The 24,393-nt window shown below is 44.5% G+C and overlaps 1 protein-coding gene across 8 annotated transcripts in view; it reads left to right on the forward strand.

Annotated features, from left to right (window-relative positions):
• Positions 1 to 24,393, forward strand: part of mllt10 (MLLT10 histone lysine methyltransferase DOT1L cofactor) — a 62,867-nt gene that overhangs the window by 25,647 nt on the left and 12,827 nt on the right. For 4 of the 8 annotated variants that reach the window (XM_061237795.1, XM_061237797.1, XM_061237800.1 and 1 more), the window contains 6 exons: positions 445 to 534; positions 5,998 to 6,093; positions 6,823 to 7,135; positions 10,129 to 10,710; positions 15,163 to 15,350; positions 24,097 to 24,214. In XM_061237795.1, coding sequence (XP_061093779.1) covers positions 445 to 534; positions 5,998 to 6,093; positions 6,823 to 7,135; positions 10,129 to 10,710; positions 15,163 to 15,350; positions 24,097 to 24,214 — 1,387 coding nt within the window. The remainder of the gene's footprint in view (positions 1 to 444; positions 535 to 5,997; positions 6,094 to 6,822; positions 7,136 to 10,128; positions 10,711 to 15,162; positions 15,351 to 24,096; positions 24,215 to 24,393) is intronic. The other 4 variants (XM_061237798.1, XM_061237801.1, XM_061237796.1 and 1 more) reach the window with 3 other exon arrangements.

Genomic DNA, 24,393 nt, shown 5'->3' on the forward strand with positions numbered 1-24,393 from the left:
TGAATTATGATCATGAATTATACAAAAAGAAAAACGCATCTGGATTTGGTTCTGTAAAACACATTGAGGCCCCAAGTAGAATTCAGCAGGCAAATATGTTGATCATTCTGGTCTAATTTTATTTTAAGTACAAAGAAAATGGAAAACGTAGAGAGATTTCTTTCTTCAGTTCTGGAGGAAATAAGTGTTTCCTTGGTATGGCACAGGTGAACATCTAACCAGGCAGTTTCAGAAAGTGCAGTCCATGGATAGAAATTGTGTGTCTGTGTGCTTATCTGTCTGCCTATTGTGTGTGTGTGTGGGTGTGACCATTGTGGGCCTTCTTGAACAGCATTTCCTGATATTGTCCTGTCTCCTTTCTCTCTCAGTCATGGTTTTCTTTGTTGACGGGAAGCACCGGGCAGATTTTCTATAGTAACTCGAAGTTCCTCTTTCACCTTTTAGAGAAGGAGCAAAGGCCGCGGTAGTAGGGCTCAAAGCTTAAGCGATTCTTCCTCTCACTCTTTGGATAAACATCATGACAAGGACAAGAAGGTAAGGGAGCCTCCAAATATACCCTATATCATGACTTGCCTGAATGATATGCCCTTTTCTCATGCGCTCAGACTCGGAGAATTAAATTCAGGGCTGTCCAGGCTATACATTTTAGAGGCTATACATCTTCTGTGAAACTTGCACATGCGAGAGTTTATGGAGTGCGGCTTTACACAATACTACTGGGATTCAGGATCTTGTGGCCACATGTTTGTCCCGAATTATAAGAAGAGTAGCTCTTTTTAAAGATGTATGTATATATTATATATAATATTAATCAGTCATGGTACATGTGTACTGAATGCACAATAAAGGATGGACTAGAACTTATTTCTTTGTTCCAGTTGTTTCCGGAATCTTCCGGAAGATTTACGAGACAATCTCATAGTTGTTAGAACTGAAGTTATATTAGCTGCTTATTTTTCCTAAGGTTCTAATTATGCTAAACAGGATAATTTCTTTCCACAGCAACTATCTGCGGACCTCACTGTTAAACAGTGCCGTGCTGTGCATTTTGCCTACAGGCTATTCTCTAGGCAATGCCACAATGAGGTTACCTCGTTACCTTGTATTGAGGCTAAAGTGCTTGGCGCTAGTGGCGTAGGGAAGGGAAGAATGCAGTGCTCCACTCTCTGAGATGCATAAAAGGGCATATCATCTCTCTCCACCGTCATCGATACTCTTCACTCTGTCTCAGGCATCTCTTTCACTGGCCATGAATTTGCAACACTCGGACTCAGGGCAGCCATTTTTCATTTATCTATTTCCTGACTGGTTTTTTGCACTTCTGCTCATTGGATGAGACGTCTGTGTTGTAACAAATCATTTCTCCCATCCTGATCATACTGCCAAAACAAAAAACATTTTTTTAGAAAATATTTTTAAGCCAGGTAAGAAGTCTACCATACAAATACCATAAAGCATGTTTTGTATTTCTATTTTTCTGAGAGAATTTTGTTTTTTTTAACTTGCTTTAAATGTCAAAATTGGCCCCCGCGTCACTTGTCCAATGAAAATGAAATACAGTGGCTTCAAGAATACGTATTGTAAGAACAAATCTACCCTTGAAACCACCTTTGGCCGTCTGTGTGCAGGTCACAATTAACCCTTTTGGGAAGAAGCGTTCCAGTTTATTCCCGTCGCATTTCGGTGAATGCGTGCCGGATGTCGGCCGCCCTCGGGCCGTTCGATGCAGGACGCTGTGATCGTTTGAGGATGCGATTGACCGCGCGTCCGTCAGAAAGCCTTGGCCTTTGCGAGGCCTCGGTGTTCTTGCTTTCACATCTGGCCTTCTCGCCCACGCCATCAATCAATGAACAGAGCTGCGCGTAGCGCCGAGCTGTGCCATGCTCTGCTGTAGACGGCGAGTGCCTCATTGAGGAACGCAGCCGACGCTGTGAGCGTGCAGCAGGAGTGCGCATTCACTTGCCTGTTTTGACTGGATCGAGCGGTGTATTTTCACACCGTCTGTCCCTGTCTGTAAAAATAAATAAATAAATCTAAATAAAAAACCGAGCCGCATTTGAGATGACGACAGCAAAGCCGCCTTAAAATTCCGTGGCATATTTATACGGTAAGAGCGTGTAGCTGCTTTTGAGATTACATTGATTCAATAAAATATAAAACCATCTTGTTGATCAATAGCGATTTATTTGTTGGACTGTATTTCACAGTGAAATGGATGTTTCCTTGATCCAAGAAAAGGGGGAGCGACGGAATCTGTGAAAAACAGGGAAATGCACCAAACTGAGTGAAAATGTGTATTGATATGCAGAACCTTCTGAATGAGTACAAACTAAACGTTTGGGTCGAGATGCAAATTCATGAACAGGCTGCACTTTGAGACCAGTGATTAAAACGTTTTGAAATCGGTTTTCTTTCCTTTTTTTTCCCGCCCCAATCTTTTATTAATGCTTGCGGTGGCCTTTGTGACTTGTCTGTGCTTCCTGTTAATGGAACATCATAACTGACACTCACTGGAATTAGTGGTGAGGGGGGAAACAAACCACTTTGGGTGGTGGAGGGGAAGCTGGTGAAAGATAATGAAATTGTTTGTGTGTGATGATCATTTTTCATTGGTCAGCAGAACAACTGATGTCCTCAGTTGGGGCCAGTGGGGATGGGTGACCTCCAAACAACTTGTTCTGACCCCAAACACCCATAGTTCATTATTCAGTTACTGACATGCATCGTTCATCAGATGAAAACAAGTTTTTTTCTTTTCTTGCCCTCCTCTAGAAATAGGGGTCTCTACATAGGGGAATGGGAGATTACTGAGACTGTTGTGTTGTTCCCTCAAACTACTATTCTAAACACACTATTGAATGTTTAGTCTAATACTACTGCTAGCACTAATGTTATTTTGTATGTTTGTCAACATTTTAACTTCAACACAGAATGCATGGTGACAGCAGTTCAACCAGTTTTTTTGGTTGTATTGGAAGGCAGTGTAATCAAAGCTGAAGTCGCAAATTCACATGCCGTTAATTTTTCCTTGCAAAGTTTTTATTTATTTTGCTTTCCCTCAGACATGACTGTTGGCCCTGTTTTGCCGGGAATTTGAGGTTATAAGTGTGAGGTGGCAAAGAGCATGTCAAAACAGTCGCCGGCTCCCCCTTTCCCTGCTGACTGGATTAGATTCCCTTCACTCCCCACGTCCCGGCAGATGGAGAACCTGATGCCTCAGATCCAAAATCGGGCTAGTTGGCAGACAAAGGACGTCAAACACGAATGGAATAGGCTATCACGGGGGGGGGGTGGGGGTGGGGGGGACAACGCAACAGGCTTGGCAAAGAAGAGCTCTTTTTTATTTTTTATAGCTGAAACAGCCCCGATAGCACGAGCAGGCCAGATAATGAGGCTTAATTGAGATTTCTCATGCGACTACATTTAATGATCGGCTAAACGCTTATTAACGCTTCCGCTAAATTCATTTGAGAACCCTCCAGCGAGCCTGTGCCTTGCAGAAGGGCACCGTGTTCCCAAACCCTCCTTGTGCTTGGGGTTCTCTGTTCTGTTGTGGCCATTGTGCCTGATTTGCATTAGCAAAGGCTCCCTTCCCCACCCCCCCCACCCCCAAATCCACATTCCCGGGTTAAAGGTCGGAGGGCTCAGATGTATACCTAGCTAATTCCAGCCCTGGGGCCAAGCAACAATGGAGTCTAAAAGCCTCTCCATTCTCAGGGAGTTCAGATGTGCGCGGACAGCTAGCAAAATGGCATCTGCCAACACCAAACATGTGCTGGTTATTATTCTTTCAGATTTTCCATTTCTAGATTTCCACCGACAAACCCCTTTGTCTCTGGGTTGTTTGTTTAGGTACGTGATTTCCTTGGCTGCTCTCGCTGCAGTCTGTTTTTGTAGCGGAATGGTTTTTCTGGTCGTGTGCTTTGGGGGGGGTTCTTCCCCTGCTGGAGTTCCTGAGTGAGAGCATTTCTCAGTTCAGCTTGAAGGAGATTCCCCCATTTGCCAAACTGCCACAGGCCTTTATAAATTATGGTAATTACCTTTGTCCCGTGTGCTCGCCCCTGTAAAATACCTACCTGGGAAACAATAACAAACCATTTATCATTCATGGTTTTATGTGGATGCCTCAGCTTGAGAATAAAGTAGAGAAATAAAACGGATGGATCTCCTAGTTATTTATGCAAAAAAAAAAAACCCCAAAAATGTCTCTAAGTGTAGTTTAAGTGTTTTATGGCTATATAAAACATCTAGAATTTAATGAAAGACATTGAACTGTTTGATAATAGTTTTTCAGATTCTCTATTTTCGTACCAGTACGTGTTAGCGTTTTGCGTGATTATGTACAATGTGTTGCTCTGGTATCATAAACAAGTAAACCACAACCTTGTCTCCGGAAATGAAGGTCTAACAAAAAAAAAAAGAGGAAAAAACTGCAGCATTGCTCGACCCGTGCTTCAAGCCACAGCATTGGTTGACCTCGCTTTTTTGCATTTCCTGTTGAGACTTCTCGACAAACACGATACACATGTTCACCTCTGCCTGAGCAGCGTAGTTTTGTGTGTGTGCGTTCGCCAGTGTGTGGGGTGGAGGGAGAGACTCCCATGCCTCAGGAAGCAAAGTTTAAGAAAGGAACTGCAGCAGTTTTGAGCTGGAGGATTTGAGGAATCCGCTGAGCTGAACACAGAGGTGGCGTCACGGCGGTGGGCTAGCGGCAGAACCGGCGCCATTCGCAGCCTCTCATTTGTCCTCCCTCGCTGCTCCCCACATCGGATCCTGCCTTATCTGGTATGCAGGGTGGGCTACTATAACTATTGTGAGCAGATGTAGGGATTTCAGGGGGAGGGGAACTTGTCCTATGGGAACAGTCAGCCATGAACCTTGTGTTACATCATGCCTCACCCCCTGCGGTAATAATGAGCATAACTGGTATTGCAGTTATGCTTATTGTTTCCATTACAGTTATGGTGTGTGTCATAAAGAAACGCATTGCTGCAAAATCCATTTTTATGCCAACATCGATATGAATAGCATAACATGGATATAATGACTGACTGACGCAATCTAACGGTTCTATGTGTGTTAAGTTGTGAGGAAATGTGAAATGTGTGTTGTCACACCTGTCTGTTCTGTATAAGCTGTGTGTAAGGAATGCTGTTTCATTCTCAGTGATGTAAAAACTGTATCCGTAGATTTGATTTTCATGGCACGTCCATGTTGCCGTTCATAACGGAATCTATCTGAGCTATCCTGCGATCTCAAAGAAGACATTCCCCCCATTTTCCAAAGCTGTTTTTGGTTGTAATTAAAGGGAATTCGGGGGAGAAAGGGTGCACAGCGGTAAAGGAGAGGGGTTGGAAACAGCGAGGCTGAGTCGCAGTGGTGAACGTGTGAATATGTTTCTTCCCGTGTTTTTCAGGATCACTGCATATTTTCACAGCTCCGGTCTGAAAATTAGAAACGGGTCAGACGGCGGAGTGTGAAGTGTAAATTCATTCACACCAGCCCCCGGTGGAAATTGAGTTCCGCGGGGAGCGGCGGAGCCCCCCGTCACAGACGGGTGGTTGTAACCGCGCCCCCGTCGCGACGCGGCTGCCGCGGCGGACGGTCAGGGTTCGAGACGCTGACATCCCTCCAAATGAATCGCGGCGAGCCCGCACTTCTGCTTCGCGGATAATAGGCAGTCGAGAAGAAATCCAATTGGCACCACGTTTGATGGTTATTATGCGAACGCAGTATTGTACTGCCATTAATGACGCAGAAGGCACGGACAGATTGGGGCGTAATCAAAACATTGTCATGTTGGCACATGACAATTTTTTTGTCTCTTGCTTTTTTTTTTCTCCTCTCTGCCCCCCCCTTCCTCTCCCCCCTCCCTCATCTTTGTGGGGACGATACAGCAGCCACACTGACTGTGCAGCTGTAGGCTGAGCTGCCGGTCATGGCAACCCAGGTCTGTGGTCATCAGTAGTTTGATGGTCAGTGTTTATTTTTCGTCAGAAGCACAAAGACAGGGACCGACACAAACCCAAGCACCGGAAGGCTTCGGAGCCCTCGTCTGCGCTCGTCCCTCCGTTGATGGTCACCTCTGAGAAGGTGAGTGTGCCCGTCCGTCCTTTCCACCACCACACCACATTACATTGCATTGCATTACACTTGTTTCGCTGCTGCCTGTATCCAGAGTGACTTGCAGCATTCAAAATGGGGGAAACGTAACATGCTCTAGATAAGCATAATTTTTGCCCACATCTAAGATTCTCAAAGCTTATTTGTAGATTGAACTGACTCAAGAAAAAAAGCGTTCAAATCCGGAAATAAAATGGTGGATTGTACCCAGTCCTCAACTAAGTGCATATCCTTCTTCCTTCATTCAACTGGTCTATAAAGCATAAAGGCAATGTGGCTCAAGCTTCACCTTGTCTATCAGTAGTCACTGTGAAAAGACAAAGTGAAAAGACAAAGAATGGAAAGGAGAACACTGGAAAGAAAAGCTGGTTTGCAGAAGTGGCATTGGATGCAGTATGGGTGCTAAATTCCATAGTTCTGTTTTATATAGTCAACTAACCGGATTAACATTCTTATAGCCTGACCACATATTGAACTAAACTCTGCATAAACACTGGCCATGTAGCGTTTATTTAATGTAAAGTGCTACTCTAGTGGATTGAGTTGAGGGTTCATCTCCACATGTAAATATGTTGAAATCCATGATGTGGTTGGTGAGAAAACAACAGAAATATGGGATGCTAGCGAGGGGGTGCGTGGAAGTTTCCGGTGTGTGCCAGATGACCAGGAGCTGACCCTCCCTCCCCATCCAAATCTCAGGCTTACAGCAGCAGCAGCGTAACGGCAGCACCCAGCTCACAGAAGCGTCTGGACGATGGTGCGGGACGTTTCACCAATGCCAACTTCCAGGAGGTGCCCACCCACCCTGGGGCCGGCGCCAAGGAAGGGGGGTCGACGGAGGGCAAGGGGCTTGAGGGCAAGAGCAAAAGGGCGGGAAGCCATGGCTCGGGCCAACGGGGGCGCAAGTCGATGCCTGGGAAACCAGCTCTCTCCGTGGTGGTGTCCACAGCGACCTCCGTCACGGTCTCCTCCTCCTCCTCCTCTTCGTCCTCCAGCAGTCCCTTCCAGCAAGGTACGAGCATGTCAGGGGCGGGGCGCTCGTGGGGGGCAGGCTGTGTTTGCCAACCAGCTTAAACAAATGTGTGAATTCCACAGCTGTTGGCTACTGGTATATTAGGTCAATAAAACCTCCACAAACCGAAACCCCTTGATGCTGGCTTTTCCTGTTTTTTTTGTTTTTTTCCACCGCACTTTCAATAAGTACGCTAATGAATGGCTGCAATGTGCCAGTTCAAGCATGGCCACGGGTTTCCTGTGTATGATAGCGAAGGGGACTGTGCCGTGACCGGGTCTGGCCGCCGTCCAGGGTGGTAACCATGGCGAGCGGGTCACGATAGCGCAGTCTTCTTGGCCGCCGCCTCTAATCAGCGAGCCGACTCTGGAGACTCCCAGGGCGGGAAGCAGGTTGTTGCCACGGACCCCTCTGAGGTCAGCGCGCAAGCGGGAGTAACCAGGGAAACATGCCCCTGGTTCTCCTCTATCAGCACGAGCAGACCATGGGAGAGATACTGAAGTGCCCTTTCTGTCTGGACCCACACCAGTGATTCACGTCTGAAAGAAAAATGATGTCTGGAATGGTCTTTGGGGGGGGGGGGGGGGGGGAATGATGTCGGCCACTGTTCAGCAGGCTGGGAGTCAAGGGATGGAGGAAGAGGTGGTCAGAATGGAGCTGTGGTTTCAGTGGGTTTGGTTTTGGCGCTTTTTTTCTTTCAGGATGTACGTTTATCCAGCGGTTATATGGGTTCTGGATCCTTTAAGCAATCCTTGTTGCGGCAGTGATTCATCTTGTGCAGCCATCCTTGCTGCATCATGGATGTCTTTCTCGTAATTATGTTTACATAAGCCACTTTATTTAGGAGCTAGCCAAGGAAATTGAAGTGAGCTTCAGTGAATTTGCAGCATACACACCTGGCATGCACACACTCAACTCCAAGGAAGAATCCCAGTAGACCTAGATGGCAAGGCATTGTGAGAAACAGGTATTGGTGAGGTTTCTGCTCTCAACTACCGGCAGGCCAAAGATCTTCCTCATTTGCCTCTCTGCAGATTTATATTTGTAGATCCTTTACATAGACGGGAGGCAAGTCAATTGCCTGCAGTAAGGTCAAGAGCTAAATGAAAAGAACGGGAACCGCAGCTCACCATTATTGCCCGCAGTTAGCTTGCCGTTTCTCTCCTCCTGTCTTGACTTGTTTAAGCACGTGTGGAAAGTTAAGGAAAAGAAATGTGTAGCATAGTAAATTTAAGAGAGAAGCGCTGACATCTCCAGGCCGCAGCTCTGAAAAAACGTGGCGTTGCGACGGCGTTGGTAAATAGCGCAAAACGCTGGAGGGGAGGAATGTTTAGCATTGGCTATGCTATGGCTTGAGCTAAAGGGTCAGCTCGTTCAATTTATGATTACAAATTTAGGTTTTTGGTTACTTGCAAATAGTGCATTCAGGATTATAAGCAAAACACCACTACAGCCGGAGATTCATAATTAAGATACAATTAACTTGCATTGGATAACTCTATATCCCTTGTCGGCCTGCTATATTAGGAAATGTTTCCTAGCTGGCTCTTCCTAGTGCTTAGTAATGATGATTGTGAGGGGTGGAGTGATGGAAAAAAATTGACGTAAGCAAGATAAGCTATGTTATTTAGCATGTGTTAATGCATTACCAACATAAATTGCAGTAGACTCAAAATGAAACTTTTTTTCAATAATTCTGGGAATACATAACTGAAATTGTGGACAATGCCAGCCTATGTTTCACAGAACGACAAGTAAAACTGCTTGCCTAAATAATTGAATATGGAATTTGTGCATGCCTTAGCATTTCCTGAGGAATGCTCACCTTCACACCCAACAGGTTTTAATTTATTAACACCACATTTGACATGTTTTCGCTGTTTTCACAAAACAAGGGTTTTTCGCTAGCAAAACTTTGAAAGAAAGAATATGTGCCAACTTGTCAAGGAGTGTGTGACATCTGCGCCCCTGGTCAGAGCTGGTGTATTTGCCAGTGTGAGGCTGGCAGCTGGATCTAGTGTGACTACCTTACTGGTTTGCAATAAATAGTCATTTAAAAACAAACAGCTGCTATCCTTATTGTCATGATGTGAACCGTTGATCGCTTGACCCATGGTGTCTTAGTGCTGTCAGTGTTTTATGAGAGCAGTAAATTAAAACTTGCCTTTTTTTTATCGAAATAAAGATTTCTCTTTGACATTTAAAGTGAACATTCCTTTATTTTTATTGCTTTGGTGCCTTTTTTCTTGCAAGTATTTGAAATTGCCTTTATTTTTCCGGTTTCAGGGCACTTTTATTGTAGGAACAGTTTTTCTAGTTTTCTATTTGTTCCCATTCCATGCTCATTTTGTACTAGAATATTATATTAATTTATTATTAATAGGGGCTTATCACTTTCACCTCATAATGTCTGTTGGAAAGGCTTGCTTATGAAAACCATGAGCATTCATGACTCTTTGTATGGTGTTTTTACAGTGTAAACATGATGCGTGTTATAGTTGGCTTGAACTGAGCCCTGATAATATAGATACACATTCGTTTTGTTAGTTGAGCCTAAAAACGGCACTTTTCCACAGTGTGTTGCAATAAACAGGCTGTATATACAGCCCTAATCGTTTTCTTTTATACCCCAGAAGAGAGGGGATCAGGTTACAGTGTAGGAAAAGGGAGATTTTGAAATCTGTAGGCAAACAAACAGACGTACCATTGTGAGCAGTGCCAGCTGTACAATGTTATTCACACAGATTTTGGGTGGGAATCAAAAAGTATGGTGAGTGAGCCATACTGTACAGACCCAGCAAACTAGCTTGCATTCTTCAGCGCAAACTTGGAGTAGTTGGAAGGGTTTTTTTCAGCTTGTTCACCTTCAGCATTTTCCAGTACACTCATTAGCTTGTAGCATTCATGCTCTCTTGTTTTCTAGCTTCATTGTTTTGTGCATCCAGGGTTGTCCCCATTGCAAAAAATGAGTTCTCGTCGATTCTTTCTTTCAGGCCTTCTTTTGGGAAGCAGCACGAAACCGTCCTCGGGTGGCTCCGTTAGCCAGCCCACGCAAGACTTCCAGAGCTTCTCCGAGCCGAGCCTGCGCAGCGACCCCCTGTTCGGACGCGGGCTCCCCAAGCTGGGAGGGGAGGGTGGCTCCACGGAGGGCGTGGTCACTCTGAGCACTTTCGGGTCTCTGATGTCCCTCGCGCCCAGCTCGGCCTCGCCGGGCGCCAAGCACTTCGAGAACTCTCACCTGCCGGGCGAGCTGGGGGGCCTGGCCCCGGCGGCGTACAAGCGGCCCCAGGCCTCCGGGACGGGTTCAGGGGCTGAAGAGGCCACCAAGGGGAAGAAGCGGCGCTGCAACTGGAGGAACCGGTATGGGCCGTGCCGACCCCGAGAGCTCCCGGAGCTGCCGGGCCACCCGGCCCCGGCCCCGCCCCCCTCATCTTCCCCTTCCTCCTGCATGAGCCTGATGCCCCCCGGCCGAGCCAACCCCGCCAACAGCAGCAGCGGGATCCAGAAGTCCCCGTCTCTCCTCAGGAACGGAGGTCTACAGAGCCTCAGCGTCAGCTCTTCCCCTCTTGGTCCAGGTAGGCCCCTTCTCGTACGGACACATTAACATAAATAGAAGATAAACACATTCATGCCAGTATGTTACATTACAGGCATTTATGTGGCCTTCTTATCTGGATAAAATCATGATGATTTTGGTTTGTTCCATTGAAACATTAATAAAGTACAGTACTTTTCACATGTTGGCATTTTTGAGAATTTGTTTCTGAGAATACACTTCAAGCTAATTTTAATTGTGTGATTCCAAATCTAAAATTGTGGCAAATCAGAGGCAAATCAAGACAATGGGTCCCAACGTTACAAGAGGCAAGCATGGTAGGCTGCTGTTGAGTATGTGTGAGAAAGAGGTTGTGAATGGCTGAGAAACATGCCTTTCTCTTCTAGACTGAGGAGAGAAAGTGAGGGCACCTCAATTTTCTTTTCTCTCAACATTTATGCTCCCAAAGGCACATTTTTGTGTTCAGTAATCACAAGTCCAAAACAGGAAAGTTTTATTCCAAGAAAGTAATTCTATGAAAGGAGTCCTAGTCCCAAGGAAAGCCTAAATCTTATTCTAGTTCAGCATATGAATACAATTTGTCCTTTGCCTGTGAACAAAGAAGTCTGAATCTTCTTTGTGGGACAGCGGAATCAAGAAACTCTGTCAATTCAGTAGGGGTTCCGGCTTTTCAGGCATTTTCTGAAGGTTGTAGTCTTCGGATTGAGAGAACAGGCCCAAGGAAAACCTCTGTATAATCTCTGTATAAATACACGATTGAAAGTATCAACAGATTTCATCTTTACACTCGCAGAAAGAAAGCAGATGAGCAGTGAGGGATGGCTGTTGAAAGGCGTTTGTTGTGTCAGTCCTTTAGCTCACTTGCTCCCGGTGAGGTGACAAGCCACTACACTCAGCAGCTGGTGTTTGTCATGGCAGGAGCTCATTTAACTCCGAGCGGGTCAAAGTAGCGCACTGTGTCGGCCCCTCGTGCGCTCCCGATGAAGAGTCTTGACTTGCGTTTCCTTGTTGAACTTCCATTGCGACGCATTAACCTGCGGAGCCCGACCGGCGGAGAGGAGCCTGTAACAGCCAGTTAGTTCAGATTCATTTGTTCCCCCCTGTCGGCCGCTTGGCAGGGAGACCCAGGCGAGTTAGCCAACCTCGCTTACCCGTGCGAGCGGGCCATTAGAAATGCTCTGACCCCTACTGGCCCGTTTCTGGCACTGCGGCTTTCAGTCGGCGAAAGGGAGGGAAAGCACACAAGTGGAGACAGACGTTATCCCGCCCTCTCGTTCACTGATACGCGCACGCGCACACTCGGTGGCTCGTTGCTAAGCAACAGCATCAACACTCCGGGATCCCGTGTGAGAAGTGACAGGAAGCGCTGCGAAAGTGCCTCGCCTCTCTTCCTGTCCTGCCTGGGGCTGACTTATCCATCCACTCCGTTTCTTCTCCTCTCTTGCCGAACTATCAGCGCTTTGAGGCTGTTGGGAGCTGTCCCCCCTCACCTGTTGCCGTCCTTTGGCAAGATGGTAAATATTTAGCCAGGGTTAATGCACAGCAGTAATGGAGTGCACCGACCCATTTATCTTGCTCTCCCAGAATGCAGCTTGTCACTTTTTCTTGACGAATGACTGTTTTATCAGGCTAGGCCCCGGGGCCTATTATTAAAGGCAAACATTCATCTTGCTGGAGGTGGCCCAAGACTTTTATGGGGTACAGTTCTCGTAAGGGTTGGAAAAGATTTGGGGGTTGGAAAGTAATATTTATCTGATATGTGGGGTTAGTAGAGGGTGAACCAGTCGTCTAGAATGTTCATTACATAGTTTCGTACTCAGACTGTCTCCGTTGGAAACAACTGAGCACTTCATATATTATCCAGTTGTCTTGGGTTTAAGGGAACCCCTTCCAGGACAGTTGGCTAGCCAGCATACAGTTCTAGCTTGATCAGGGCTAGAGCTACACTTGTGGTGCGTGTACTTTTATGTGCTCACCCTTTATTTCTGTAGATTATGGAAGAAATTTAACGTAATAGGCCTTCAAAGTGTAAACTTCAATAGTATTTATAGCTGGTAGTCAATTTTAGATTTGATTCCATGCCTTTAAAAACAAAGGAGCGCTCTCCATAAGCAATGGTATAAAAGTATACTTGCTGCGTGGTGTGAAATGTCATTTTAAACCCCGCTGAAATTAGCCAGATGAATTGAACTCCAGTTCTGAAGGATCCTTATCAGACCCTGAGCCGTGCTATTAACCTCTCTCTGAACCCACATAGATTTTCTGTTGTGGGGGAAGAGACCAGTTTGACCCAGCGTGATTGTTGATCTAATTTGAAATTTGCTCCACACACCCTACGTGATTGTGATGGGGGGGTGGATGTTAAATCCCTATTGATCGGGCCAACAGCCCGCAAACCCCCAGCCCCCCAAACTTAAGCCCAGGATACGGTGGCAACTGTGTGGGTTCTCCATCCCAGAAATGCCGAGGGGGGAGGTAGAGTGGACCTCCCGAGGGTAGAGAGCTGAAATTTGAGCTGCAGTTCAATTGCACTGCTGTATGTTCAATTTCCTTGCGTGTAGATGGTGCATACCGTAGTAGGTGCGATAAAACACTGGCTTTTCAATGGCCAGCAGGTCTTCAATGCAGCCTGGAGGAGAGATGCCTGCACCTCGTAAAATTGAGATGGTGCCTCGGTTCACAGCCGTCCAAATTTTCTTGGACTATCAGAAATTACGTTACCACTTCCCCGCACGTACGAACACGGCCGCTGCCTTCACGAGCCTAGCGCTTCGTCCGCTTCACGTGGTCCCTCCTTAAACAATGCGGCCTTGTTCCGCTGCTGAATACACTCCGTCGTGAGCCGCTCATTCTTCCACAGGGCAGAGGAGGCCCCGCTCGCCCCCTCCAGAGGTCAGAGAGGGCATCGCCCGGATCATTTGAGGAGGCTAGGAGGGGGGAAGAATCGATCCAGCAGCAACCGACAACCAACCGGGGCAGAGATGTAGAGGGGGGCGGCCCTCACATGAATATGAATAGGGCCCTTTTTCCCCCCACGCATGAAAAGCTTAAACTAATTATATGTAAGAACATGTGAGTCATCAAATTGTCCCCCATTTTGTGGGTCAGTGGCTGACTGGTCTTGTATTAATGTGGGACTGAAATGGGCATTGTTTCCTTTCCCCGCTGAAATGTGAAGCCCACGACGAACAGGCCACGAGGAATCTGCATGTTTATTTCAGCCACTGTTGAAACGCTCTTCCTCCATCCCTTTTTGCACAATGAACAGCTAGTTTAATTGAGCTTATTTTATGGAAAATTCCCTCATTTTTATGACAACGAATGTCTGCTTCATTATGGATTGCTTTTTATTCGTGACAATGCTGTTGTGTAGATATGTATATGTGAGCATAATCGGAGCGTAAAATAAAAAATGCATAAATAAAAATTGCGGAAAATACATATTTAAAAAATTGCGTGGAACTTGACCGATATTTAAAGTGGTAATGTTGCCTAGCTTCCCCTAACAAACATATCACGGGTGTAATCGACAGATTTTTCAATTTGTTGTGGGTTCTGTCCAAGCCTTCAAAATTGATCTATTTAAAGATGTCAGGCCTGCCAATGAAAGGTTCCTTGTATAAATTTAATTGAATTAGGGTATCAACCCTGAAAGGCTTTGGGCACACAGCCATATCCACACACAGAGATAGAGATAATGTGAATTTGCCATTTCAACATTTCAATAGCTGCACTAGCTCATGATATCATGCTCAGCTCAAAAATAATCTGCGTGCTCAATCCTACAAAATATGAATGAAAGAAACAGCTGACTTGTGATTAAATTTGAAGAATTTAATAAATGCAAAAAAATAGTTAATAGTGTAAATTTACAAATGGGCACAATTTAAGATGTGTTTAAATGAGATGAAAATTGTTTACAAACACAAAATACAAATGGCTAGAAATGCGCTGATGCTTAGTTTATGAAAATAAACACTAGCTTAAGTCAAATGTGATGCTGACTATTAAAAAAACTAGTGATATAAAAGTGCTAAAATATGGGAAAAGTGTTAACCTTTTAAAGAAGTACAAAGAAAAGCAGCAAGACTATATGACCTGATAGACAAAGAAGCAGAGACTAAAGTTTTTCAAGATCTGTATTTTTGGCCTTTATTACATACTTTTCTTTGAAACACATTTTGATGATGTGACCAGCTTTAGATTTTGACAAGCTGCCAGCAAATTTGTGTGGATATTAATTTATGTCTACGATAAATTTGGAGACGGAACTGTGCAGCCACAATTTATGACTGTGAATTTAATATAGTCATGTGGAGGGGAATATCATCACCTTTGGCTTATGCAGTGATTTTTCACAGAATTTCGGTCAGCACGGTCTTGAATACTGTCAGGACAGTGAATAAATGGAGCTAGTGAGTAATGTCATGCTAGAGGAAACGCTCTGTTTTTCTGTCTGTTGCCCGTGCAGGTGTGTTCCCCAGCAGTGACCCGCTGGTGCCGTTGATGAGCGCAGTTAGCGGCCCAAACGCCCCTCTGTCCAGCACGGAGATACCTCAACAGCTTCCCGTCGTCCCGTCTCTGCCCAGCACGCCCCTGCTGCCCCCCCTGCCCCACTCCATCTCTGCTGGGCCCCTCAGTAGCACCGCCTGCACCTACGTGAGTAGAAGCATCCGCCTCTAGACTCTAGTTCTCCCAGAGCAGGGCCTGCGCACACAGGCTCGGTGCGGAAGGCTTGTGGTTTTAAGCAGAAATCGTTTCTGAAGGAAGTCGCGCTCTACGGTGTGGTAAGCTGTATATGTTTGGGGGCAGGGGCGGGGGGTTGGGGGGTGGGGGTGGGGGGTGGTTGCGTGGGTGGCACTGTAGCACCGGCAGGAAGAGCGTAGCGCTGCTCTTTGATAATTGGTGTGGAACGTTCTGGGCGCCTCTCTGGTGTCCCCGTGACAACCGCCCTGTCACTGTGCAACCAGGCATCTCTGGAAGCCAGGCAGCAGCGCCGACTCAGCAGCATCCTGTAACACTGGCCCCGCCTCCTCAAAGCAGTCACAATCACCCAGCCCTCTGCGTAGTAGGCTTTTTTGGAATGTTCTAGAATTCCATTGCTTCCAATTACGAGTAGTGACCGTTACATCAGCATTCGGATTAATTTGAATAGAAATCATTGATGGGGTAGAATTCTGAAAAACGAGATTCGAGACTTTAATTATAAGGTTCTTCCTGACATTTTCACAAGATAGTGTTGGTGTCATAAATATTTAGTTTATAGGGCATTCCGAATACTTTTAGGGTGTCTGTCATTTTAATTTATGAAGCACTGCCCTGCATTTCAATTTTGCTGTGTTTGGATTTTTTTAATGTATTTTATTTATTGAATTAGTACACATTAATCAAAATATATGATTGAATGCTTTGAAGCTCAATATCTCGCAGCTAGAACCTTATAATTCCAAGGTCACAAACTCTGGCAAAACTGTGTGGTAAATAAGTTTGTAAATGTATTTAAAACCAGATGAGCATTCACCTCTCCATTCTTTGTCAGATGCTGAAGAGGGTGAGACTGGCTGCTTGACGTTATTATAATTATTTATTTTCTTTTAACTGATGTCTGAGCTGCATAAGAAAGCAACCACAAATCGAGTCGGCACACACACTTCTGCAAGAATTTGGTTCTCGAACAGTAATTCTAACTCTTCATTTCACAAAGTGAAAAAAGGCCATCAGTATCTTCTAAATTTTTATTTTATATTATGGTAAATCCTTCAGTAGCCTTTCAGATCTGTGAACCGCAGTCAAGATTGCCTGAATGTGTTCTGAATGTGTGGTGAGATCACAGCTCTTATGATAGAATGGTTTTTGCACTTGAACTTTGAGAGACGTGATGTGAAAGCTCTCAGCAGATGATCTTGATTAGGGTAGAGGAACGCCAACAGATCAGTAGGTGGCATGTGTGACATCCACACCCTTTGTGAGTATAACGACCCACCCACATCCGCTACCATCGACGGTTCCTTCTACCCCTGCTGTTACCACACAACTTTATTCCTATGTTGATTTTGTTGATGTGTGTTTGACTTCTAGCTCTTGCTAGTTCATGCCCTACCAGCATTGCAAAAAAACTAAAAATAACAAGAATTCTTGTATTATTTTAAGATGTAAAATGATATTTATTTTCCTTTTTTGCTAAATAAGATTCAAATGAGGTAAGACAGTTTTTGATAATTTGTCTCATTTCAAGATTTACTAATGGGATAAGAATTTCACTTGTCAAGCAAACATTAACTTAAAACAGGCTAATATTTTCAAAAAAGACTAAAAAGCTTGTTAAGACAGTCAAGACCAGTAACTCTTCATACAGTACCATCGCACAGGTCCTACAAATGTCACACAAATAACTTCCACTGCCTGATTTTGGCAGACTAAACCAGAGTCAAGTCAATTTTATCTATAAAGCACATTTAAAAATGACTGACGTTCACCAAAGTGCTGTACAACTTCAATAAATTAAACAGATGAAGAAAATTGCACAAAGACATTAAATGCACTGATGAATAGGTTCTCAATCAGGCTTCAAGGCCAAGAAGGAAAGCCTTTCAACCGTGATTTAAAAGTGTTGGTTGAAGGGGCAGACCTAACATAAAGAGGAAGAGTATTCCACAGCTTTGGAACGGTGACAGCGAAGGCCCGATCAGCCCATGGGACTGACAGTAGCTTATGGGACTGACAGTAGCTTATGGTCAGACTATTTAAGAAGGCCCGAGAAGTAGAATAGGGGCAAAGGAGGTCAGTTATATTAGGAGGTGCCAACCAATTTAGTGCTTTAAAAACAAATAATAAGACCGTAAAACCTTGCAATGCAGTGATTGCGGTTATTGTGATTTTTTTATTTATTTATTATAATTATTTTTATTTAATTTTTTATATACATTCAAGTTCTGGTTTGCTCACTGTAAATCTGTAAGCTTTTAAGCAGAGATGGTCAGGTCTGTATAATAGCCTTGAACAGAGACCATGTTCCAGGAAAACACCCGTAGTGCACCCTGGTCAGACCGCTGTCTGGATTTATGTGCATTTTGATTGCATTTCAAAGGCGGCAAAATGAATACGGTGTATACACTGGCCCAATATTGACTGTATAAGAAAGTATTAATACGAGTTTTAGATAGATATGTATGTTTTCAAATGATAAATACCCTTCAGCTACATTTTAATTGGCTCAGTGCTGTATTGGAAAGGCACTGTAATGTATTCTGAAATCGTCTGAAATAAGCATAGTTCAAATTTATGAGCAGCATGATCTGCAATTATCACTTAGGTGCATTGCATGACTGTAACACTAGATTTTTGTTGTAATAATTCCAATCAATTTTAATGAGGTAAAATTACTGTGCCTATATTACAGACAAATTAGTGTTGTTTACAGCATAACACCACCTGTGGTTTAGTGTATCTGCTCGTGCATCTGTCAACATATGGTGTGATATTCATATTCTCCTCTGTAACAAACAGGAAGTTCTCTTTATATTGTCAAGTAGGCAAGAGAGTCACTAATTCATGTTTTCAACTTAATTACAGTCTTAGATTTTGGGCAAATTTAGGGTGTTTGTGTTTAGACCAGGGTTTTTGAAGACCGCCTATTTCTCCTGTGGAAGTTTTAGAGATTATATGGTTAACACGGCCATGTTACCATTTGCTAACATTTGTTGTGTCTTGGTGAGCTTCTGTCTCGTAGACTCTGGGATTATACCATTATTATGTGACTGTGGGGATCGTTTGATGTATAAACAACATGCACTGTTGTTGTTGGTCTACAAGTTCTGTTTTGTCTATTACATTTAACTTGAAAGAGATCCTGTTTTAAATCTTGTACCCTGTATTCTGTTTAGTTCTTAATAACTGTATGCCCTTCTGTCACAAACTCAGGTACAATTTCATTCTTTAAAAAAAAAAACGAGCAAAGGTTGAAAAAAATGCTTTTGTTCCCCCCACCATCACTGATGTTATGAAATGGCTTAAATACATTTCTTTGTTTTGGCAAGTTCTAGGCACAATATTTCAGGTTGTTTAATTTAATTTAAATTCAGTTTTTTTGTATAGCTTTGCAAGTTATTAATGCAAGCTAGATGTATTTTAGGGCTTTCTTCTGATGCAGTTGGAGATGGTTATCTGAGAGCTTGGTAAGGCAGAGATGCTAAGGAGCAGCAGCCCATCCCTCCCCCACCACCAGACCTGTGAGCCTACTCTTATCTCATGCTGCTGTAGCAACCAGCGGTCTCCTGGCAACTGACCTCTTTATTGAGCCCAGCACAGCCCCTGCTACCATGCAAAGCGGCCCCAAGTAGGGGGAACCAAAGAGGGACAAGGGGGTGTAGAAAGCACTGGTTTGTGCCAGTGGAATTTCCTGAATATTCCTCACTGGAAGTAATGCGTTGTCCATGCGGGTTTACCATCACTTTTAAGGAGTTTCTCGATTTAAGGCGATTCTGTGCTAACCGTCCGATTCTATGCTATCGGTTGTAACTTCCGTGTGGTTACTCACATTATGCAGACGAACCTTGGGTCGCAGTGTATTTAAGGTGAACATTCGGAAATAGAGGCAATGACATTTGCACTGTGTCCCCAGTGGTCGTTTATATGACGTTTTGGCACGGCCCTTCTCCATTTGTGATGGGAAGATTAACACTGTGGAAAACTGTGGCGGTCGTGAGCGAGAGCGATAAATAGAGAGGGAGCAGGAAGCGCACAGCTGTTTGTTAGCATTAGGTGGGGGTGGGGGTGGGGGGGTTCTTACAAGTACTTCAGTCCCTACCGGCTCACTGTGTGTTGACACACACCCCTCTGCGATTCCTTTATTCAAAAATATCAAATGCTTTTAGACGGAGGTAGATGTCGAGAAGATATGGATGTATAAATGTCATCATATTTATACGATCACGTGCGTGCACGCACACACAGATATGCACTCATGCATGTGCCGAATGTTAACCCTCTTTCTATGCATTTTAACCACTTGCCACTTAGTATTTCATTTGACTGTTTGATTTGGAATGCTAACATATTTGTAATCCTCAGGAATTCTTATGAAAGCAGTGAGGTCACGATTTGCCATACCTTTTTATTACTTTTTATTTATCCAATGGTCCTACCCATAGAATATGAATAAGTAGAATAGGCGTCAGTATGGATGGATGTTTCCATTACTGCATTTCATACCCCTTTTATACTGACATTGCTTTGCGTTACATCCCATTGCCCTGAAAGCACACACATGATTTTGCCTGAAAACATTGCATAAATTCTCCACTGATTGATGATGATCTTCAGTTAATTTGATAAACCCACCTGGGCAAGATCTCAACTTTCAGCAATGCATTACTTTTTTTCTCTCGAATAGGCCAAGTGTGTTTAAGCGAAATTAAATCAAAGCATCTCATAAACTTTAACACATCTTGTGACACTAACTGCCTAGTTCATGTGGTTGTGTGATGGCATAGTAGACAGTTGATTTAAAAACATGGGAGAATATGTACTGTCTGTTGTCTCTAGCTAAAAATGAGGAGACAGGCTTATATATACCTGAATTCCTGTTTTACCAGATTTTTAATAATTTATTGCCGATAGAACAGCAACCAGCCTAGCTAACTTTCGGTGCACAGTATACAGAACTGCAATTTTCAGATGTGTAACTGATGAATATGTACATTGCCATTTCATAATTTGTTTCATAGATGGTTGGCAGTGGCATTGTTTGATTGAAATAAAACTCAAAATGCTTAGTGGGTGTACACCCTCATATATCAGTGGCATTTCAACATCTATATTTTATCTCTGAGCGTCTAAAGCTACTCAGTGTTACCCAATGAAGGCGACCCGGGAGAAAAAGTTCAGCTACCAGTTACCAGTTTTAGCCCTGACCCCATCCCTTATCTACACTCCCTCTGCCCGGTCCACCGCAAGCGCTTTCCACATTAATGTAGACAATGGTGCTGAAAATGTTAAGCCCTGAACAATTAGGGTACCCCCCCCCCACCCCTGCACCCACCCCAGTGCGGAGCATTGCTGTGTGATGCAATTGAACCTGACAGCTTCAACAGTGGGAGCTGCTCTTGGGACGTCAGTGCGGTTCACACTTGGTTTCATCTCCAGCCCCCCACCCCACCCCTCTCCCCATTCTGCATTTTAAAAACCTGGCCGCCCAGGGTGGGTTTCTTCGTGTGTATGTGGTGTGGGTGAGGAGCACGGTTGTGTGGGTGAGGAGCTTCACAGGGGGCCAGGAGAGAATAGGACACTGCACTTCTTTTCAAGGAAAAAAAGCAGCAAAATAAAGGACCGTGGCTGGAGGTGGCATGCCACTTCTGCACCTGGTTTCAGCAAAGTTTTGAAGGACAAGAAAGCAAGGCAGTGTGGGCCTGGCAACAATGCTGTGGTCTTCAGCATGTTCGCTTGGTCTTTACATAGTTTGTCCTTCTTGGAATAATACAGACCTTGGCTGAAAAGTAGTGAAATCTAATCAGGTTCCAGACAATATCCTTTGCTGGCTGCTTCCTCTGATTTGAGGATGGGGGAACTTCTGGTAGTTTTTGGGAGACTTGGAACAAGTTATGGGCGAATTTAACTTTTTCATTTATTTATTATTATTCAGATCCTTGTCTGTGTTTTAGTAAGAATACTCAAACATACATACAGTAAAACCCACCTGTAAAAAATCTAATGCATTAATAAATGAATACATTTTATTGAATAGTTTGAATAGAAGTTTGCTTATTGAGTGTATGGTCCTGATGAGTTATTAGTTGGTAGTAATCCTTTAATAGGGCAGTTATGAATATTCATATATGTATATTTATTGTAGATTAATGCCACAACAAGAAATAGGGATTTGCTGACTACTAAATAGTGCATTTGTCTGTCATTTTCGATTATGTAGGCATCCAGCACCATTACCTCATGAATAATAGACAGTAGCCCTGTTATATTTATTTTATTTTATATTTATTTTGAAAAAGACAGTAAGCATGAAATCCCACCCTGAGGTATTCAAAGATTTCAGCTGACTAAAAGGATAAAACGTACATTCAAGGGGTCACATGTCTCTGTCCACATCAACCAATAGACAGAATGGTAGCAATAAATTCTATTGTATTGCTTTGTGTGGTTCGGCTAATCTTCGAGCTTGTTTTGTCAACCTCATGTGGGTGGGCGTGCACAATGTGGAGAGGTAGTTTTGTTTTGTAATGTTGCCTCTTGAGCTGAACTGCCTGTTAGCAAAATTCATTGGGTCGCAGTGTACCAAAAATGACCGGTCACCAGAAATGGTGTTCAGACTGAAGGACGCCTGGAAATAAACAAACTGCTTTGTTTATTTCCAAACAAAATGGTTCAACCAAAGGTCAAAAAGTTAAAAAGTAAGGTGGTAGTAATTGGCATAGACAGAAACAGTAATGCATATTTAATCATTATCCACATCTAGCCTTTAAAACCTCTAATAACCTATAAGTGCACCCATCCGGCACCCACCCCAACCATCAAACGGAACATGGCCGCCATGTAACTGGTGTGGCTGTAGTAAATAATGCAGAGAAGTCTGCCAGCATTACTGGGGGGGAAAGAAGTGAGGCTGGAGCTTCTTGTGTGTTCCCTGTTGCACCCACGCTGCTCTCTGTCCACCCACAATCCTCCAGTTTTTTTGCATTTTTATGTATATATATGATGTCTGGTTGCAACAGTAGTATTTTTTTTATGACGGCCGGGTGGGTTTGTTGGTCTCTGTGATTATATAGCTGGTTAATTTGGGAGTGGTTTTATAAAGGCTTGTGGCAACTTCAGCGCGTCTATGAGCGGTTTGCCATCTGGTTTATTCAGGATGCCAAGTGTAGCTTTTGCTGCTGCTTAGCTAGTGTGGTAGCCTTTGGCCAAGTCTGAGACCTGGTCGGGTGTGTGGTGCAGCTCCAGGTAAGGCGGAACGGGCAGGCCAGGTCTGCATAGTCCAAAAGAGTGAGGGAGGTTCAACAGTCGGCAAGAGGAGCGGAGATACATCTTGTCCCAGAGAAGTTTTTCATCCTAATCTACCTCAGCTTGCTCTTACATCGTTGCCAGATGTGCCACTGCCGGAGAGCAATAAAAGGGAAAACGGCATTCTTCGAAAGTGAAATCCCCCAAAAAAGTCTAAACACACCCAGCCAAAGCACATGAATTTTTATTGCAGAGGATTATGCAACTCGTTTGGAAGGCTGCAGGTTTTGACTAGAAAATTCTGTCACAGGCTCCATTTGCTGTTTTTGCCCCGTGTCCCAGAGGAGGCCTCGAGAGGCTGGGGAAGGGATTTGAGAGAGGGGGGGGTAATGGGGAGGAAGGGGGGATTTTGAATGAAAGATGAGGCTCCAACAGTTAGTGGCTGAAGGACGAGGGGGAGGGAGGGTTGTGTGAGGAGAGATTCGACGCTAGCCAGGCCCTCTGCCCCTCGGATGCAGGGTCTCTTTTTTGTGAGGAGGGGGGTAGGGGGGGAAGGGGGGCTGTAGAGGATTTAATTTTTAATTATATGGAAACAAAATTATCTTGAAAAATGATGCAAACAAACAACAAAAACATGGTTGTATAAAGTGCAGGTTTTTGACTCATTTTCCGAAAAACATTATTGTAATTGCTCATATAATTATTGCAATTAATTATGCAAATATTAATGATTAAATATATAATATTACTGTGCTAATTATGTTGTGATTTAAGATGTCTGCCCAGCTTTTCTCGCACGCTGAGGAAGCATCGACCGCTGAAACCGGTTCGTCCCAATAAAAATGTAACGACCGACCACGGGTGCTGTCTTTCTCACTAAAATGGGAGTCGAGGGGGGGGGGGTCTCAGCAGACCTCATCCCATGCCCGTTTTGTAAGGCACAGGGAACGGAAGAGAATAGTGTACAAGCCTCAGTGAGTAACGGGAAAGAGCTACTCTGCTGCAGGCGGTTTATCGTAGCAGGCCGTCCTGTCGTGCTAAGGAGCCCGCCGTCGCGCCCAGCATATGCCATCTCCCTGCGCCTCCAGCATCACCCCCCTCCATGCGCACTTCTCATTTAGGAAATAGTTTAATTGGATTAAATAATTAGCATTGGAAGCACATGGTCAGCATACTGTAGAGCGCAGCTGAGTAGCTGCATTCCTCCAGCTAAGCACGTTGTCTCCGGTTACACAACTTAGCTTTGCGCGGATGAAACTAGCAGCTTGCCGCACCGGTATCAGTCCCCCTGTATCGACGCACAAGCGTAAAGCCCACGTGTAAATGTCCAAGTCCAATTACTTGGAATAGCAGCAGTGGAGATGCAATTTTGAGTAGTGTCCTGAATGTGCTACTATGTTTTGTGATTAGGTGACAAAGGATGGGATTCAGCTTCTGCTAAAAATTTGTTTTGCAGTCCAATGCTTTGCCCGGATCTTCCTTCAACTTGGCCCCCTCCCACATGTTCGGGAACCGGCTGAACCCCAACTCCGCCATGGCCGCCATGATGGCTCAGTCGGAGAGTGCTTCCACAGGTAAGGCTCGCCTCTGTTGACGGCCCGCTCATTTGAATACATTTCCATTCATCTGCCTGCACTCTCAGTCACAGGGAGGTCTGTGTGTTTTTTGTGAGGAGAATGATTTGCTGTCACAGACAAAGGGCACAGAATGCCATTCCTGTCTTCCTGGTTTCAGTCCATCACTCCCTCTTCTG

Source organism: Conger conger, chromosome 4 (genome assembly GCF_963514075.1).
Source record: "Conger conger chromosome 4, fConCon1.1, whole genome shotgun sequence".
NCBI lineage: Eukaryota > Metazoa > Chordata > Actinopteri > Anguilliformes > Congridae > Conger > Conger conger.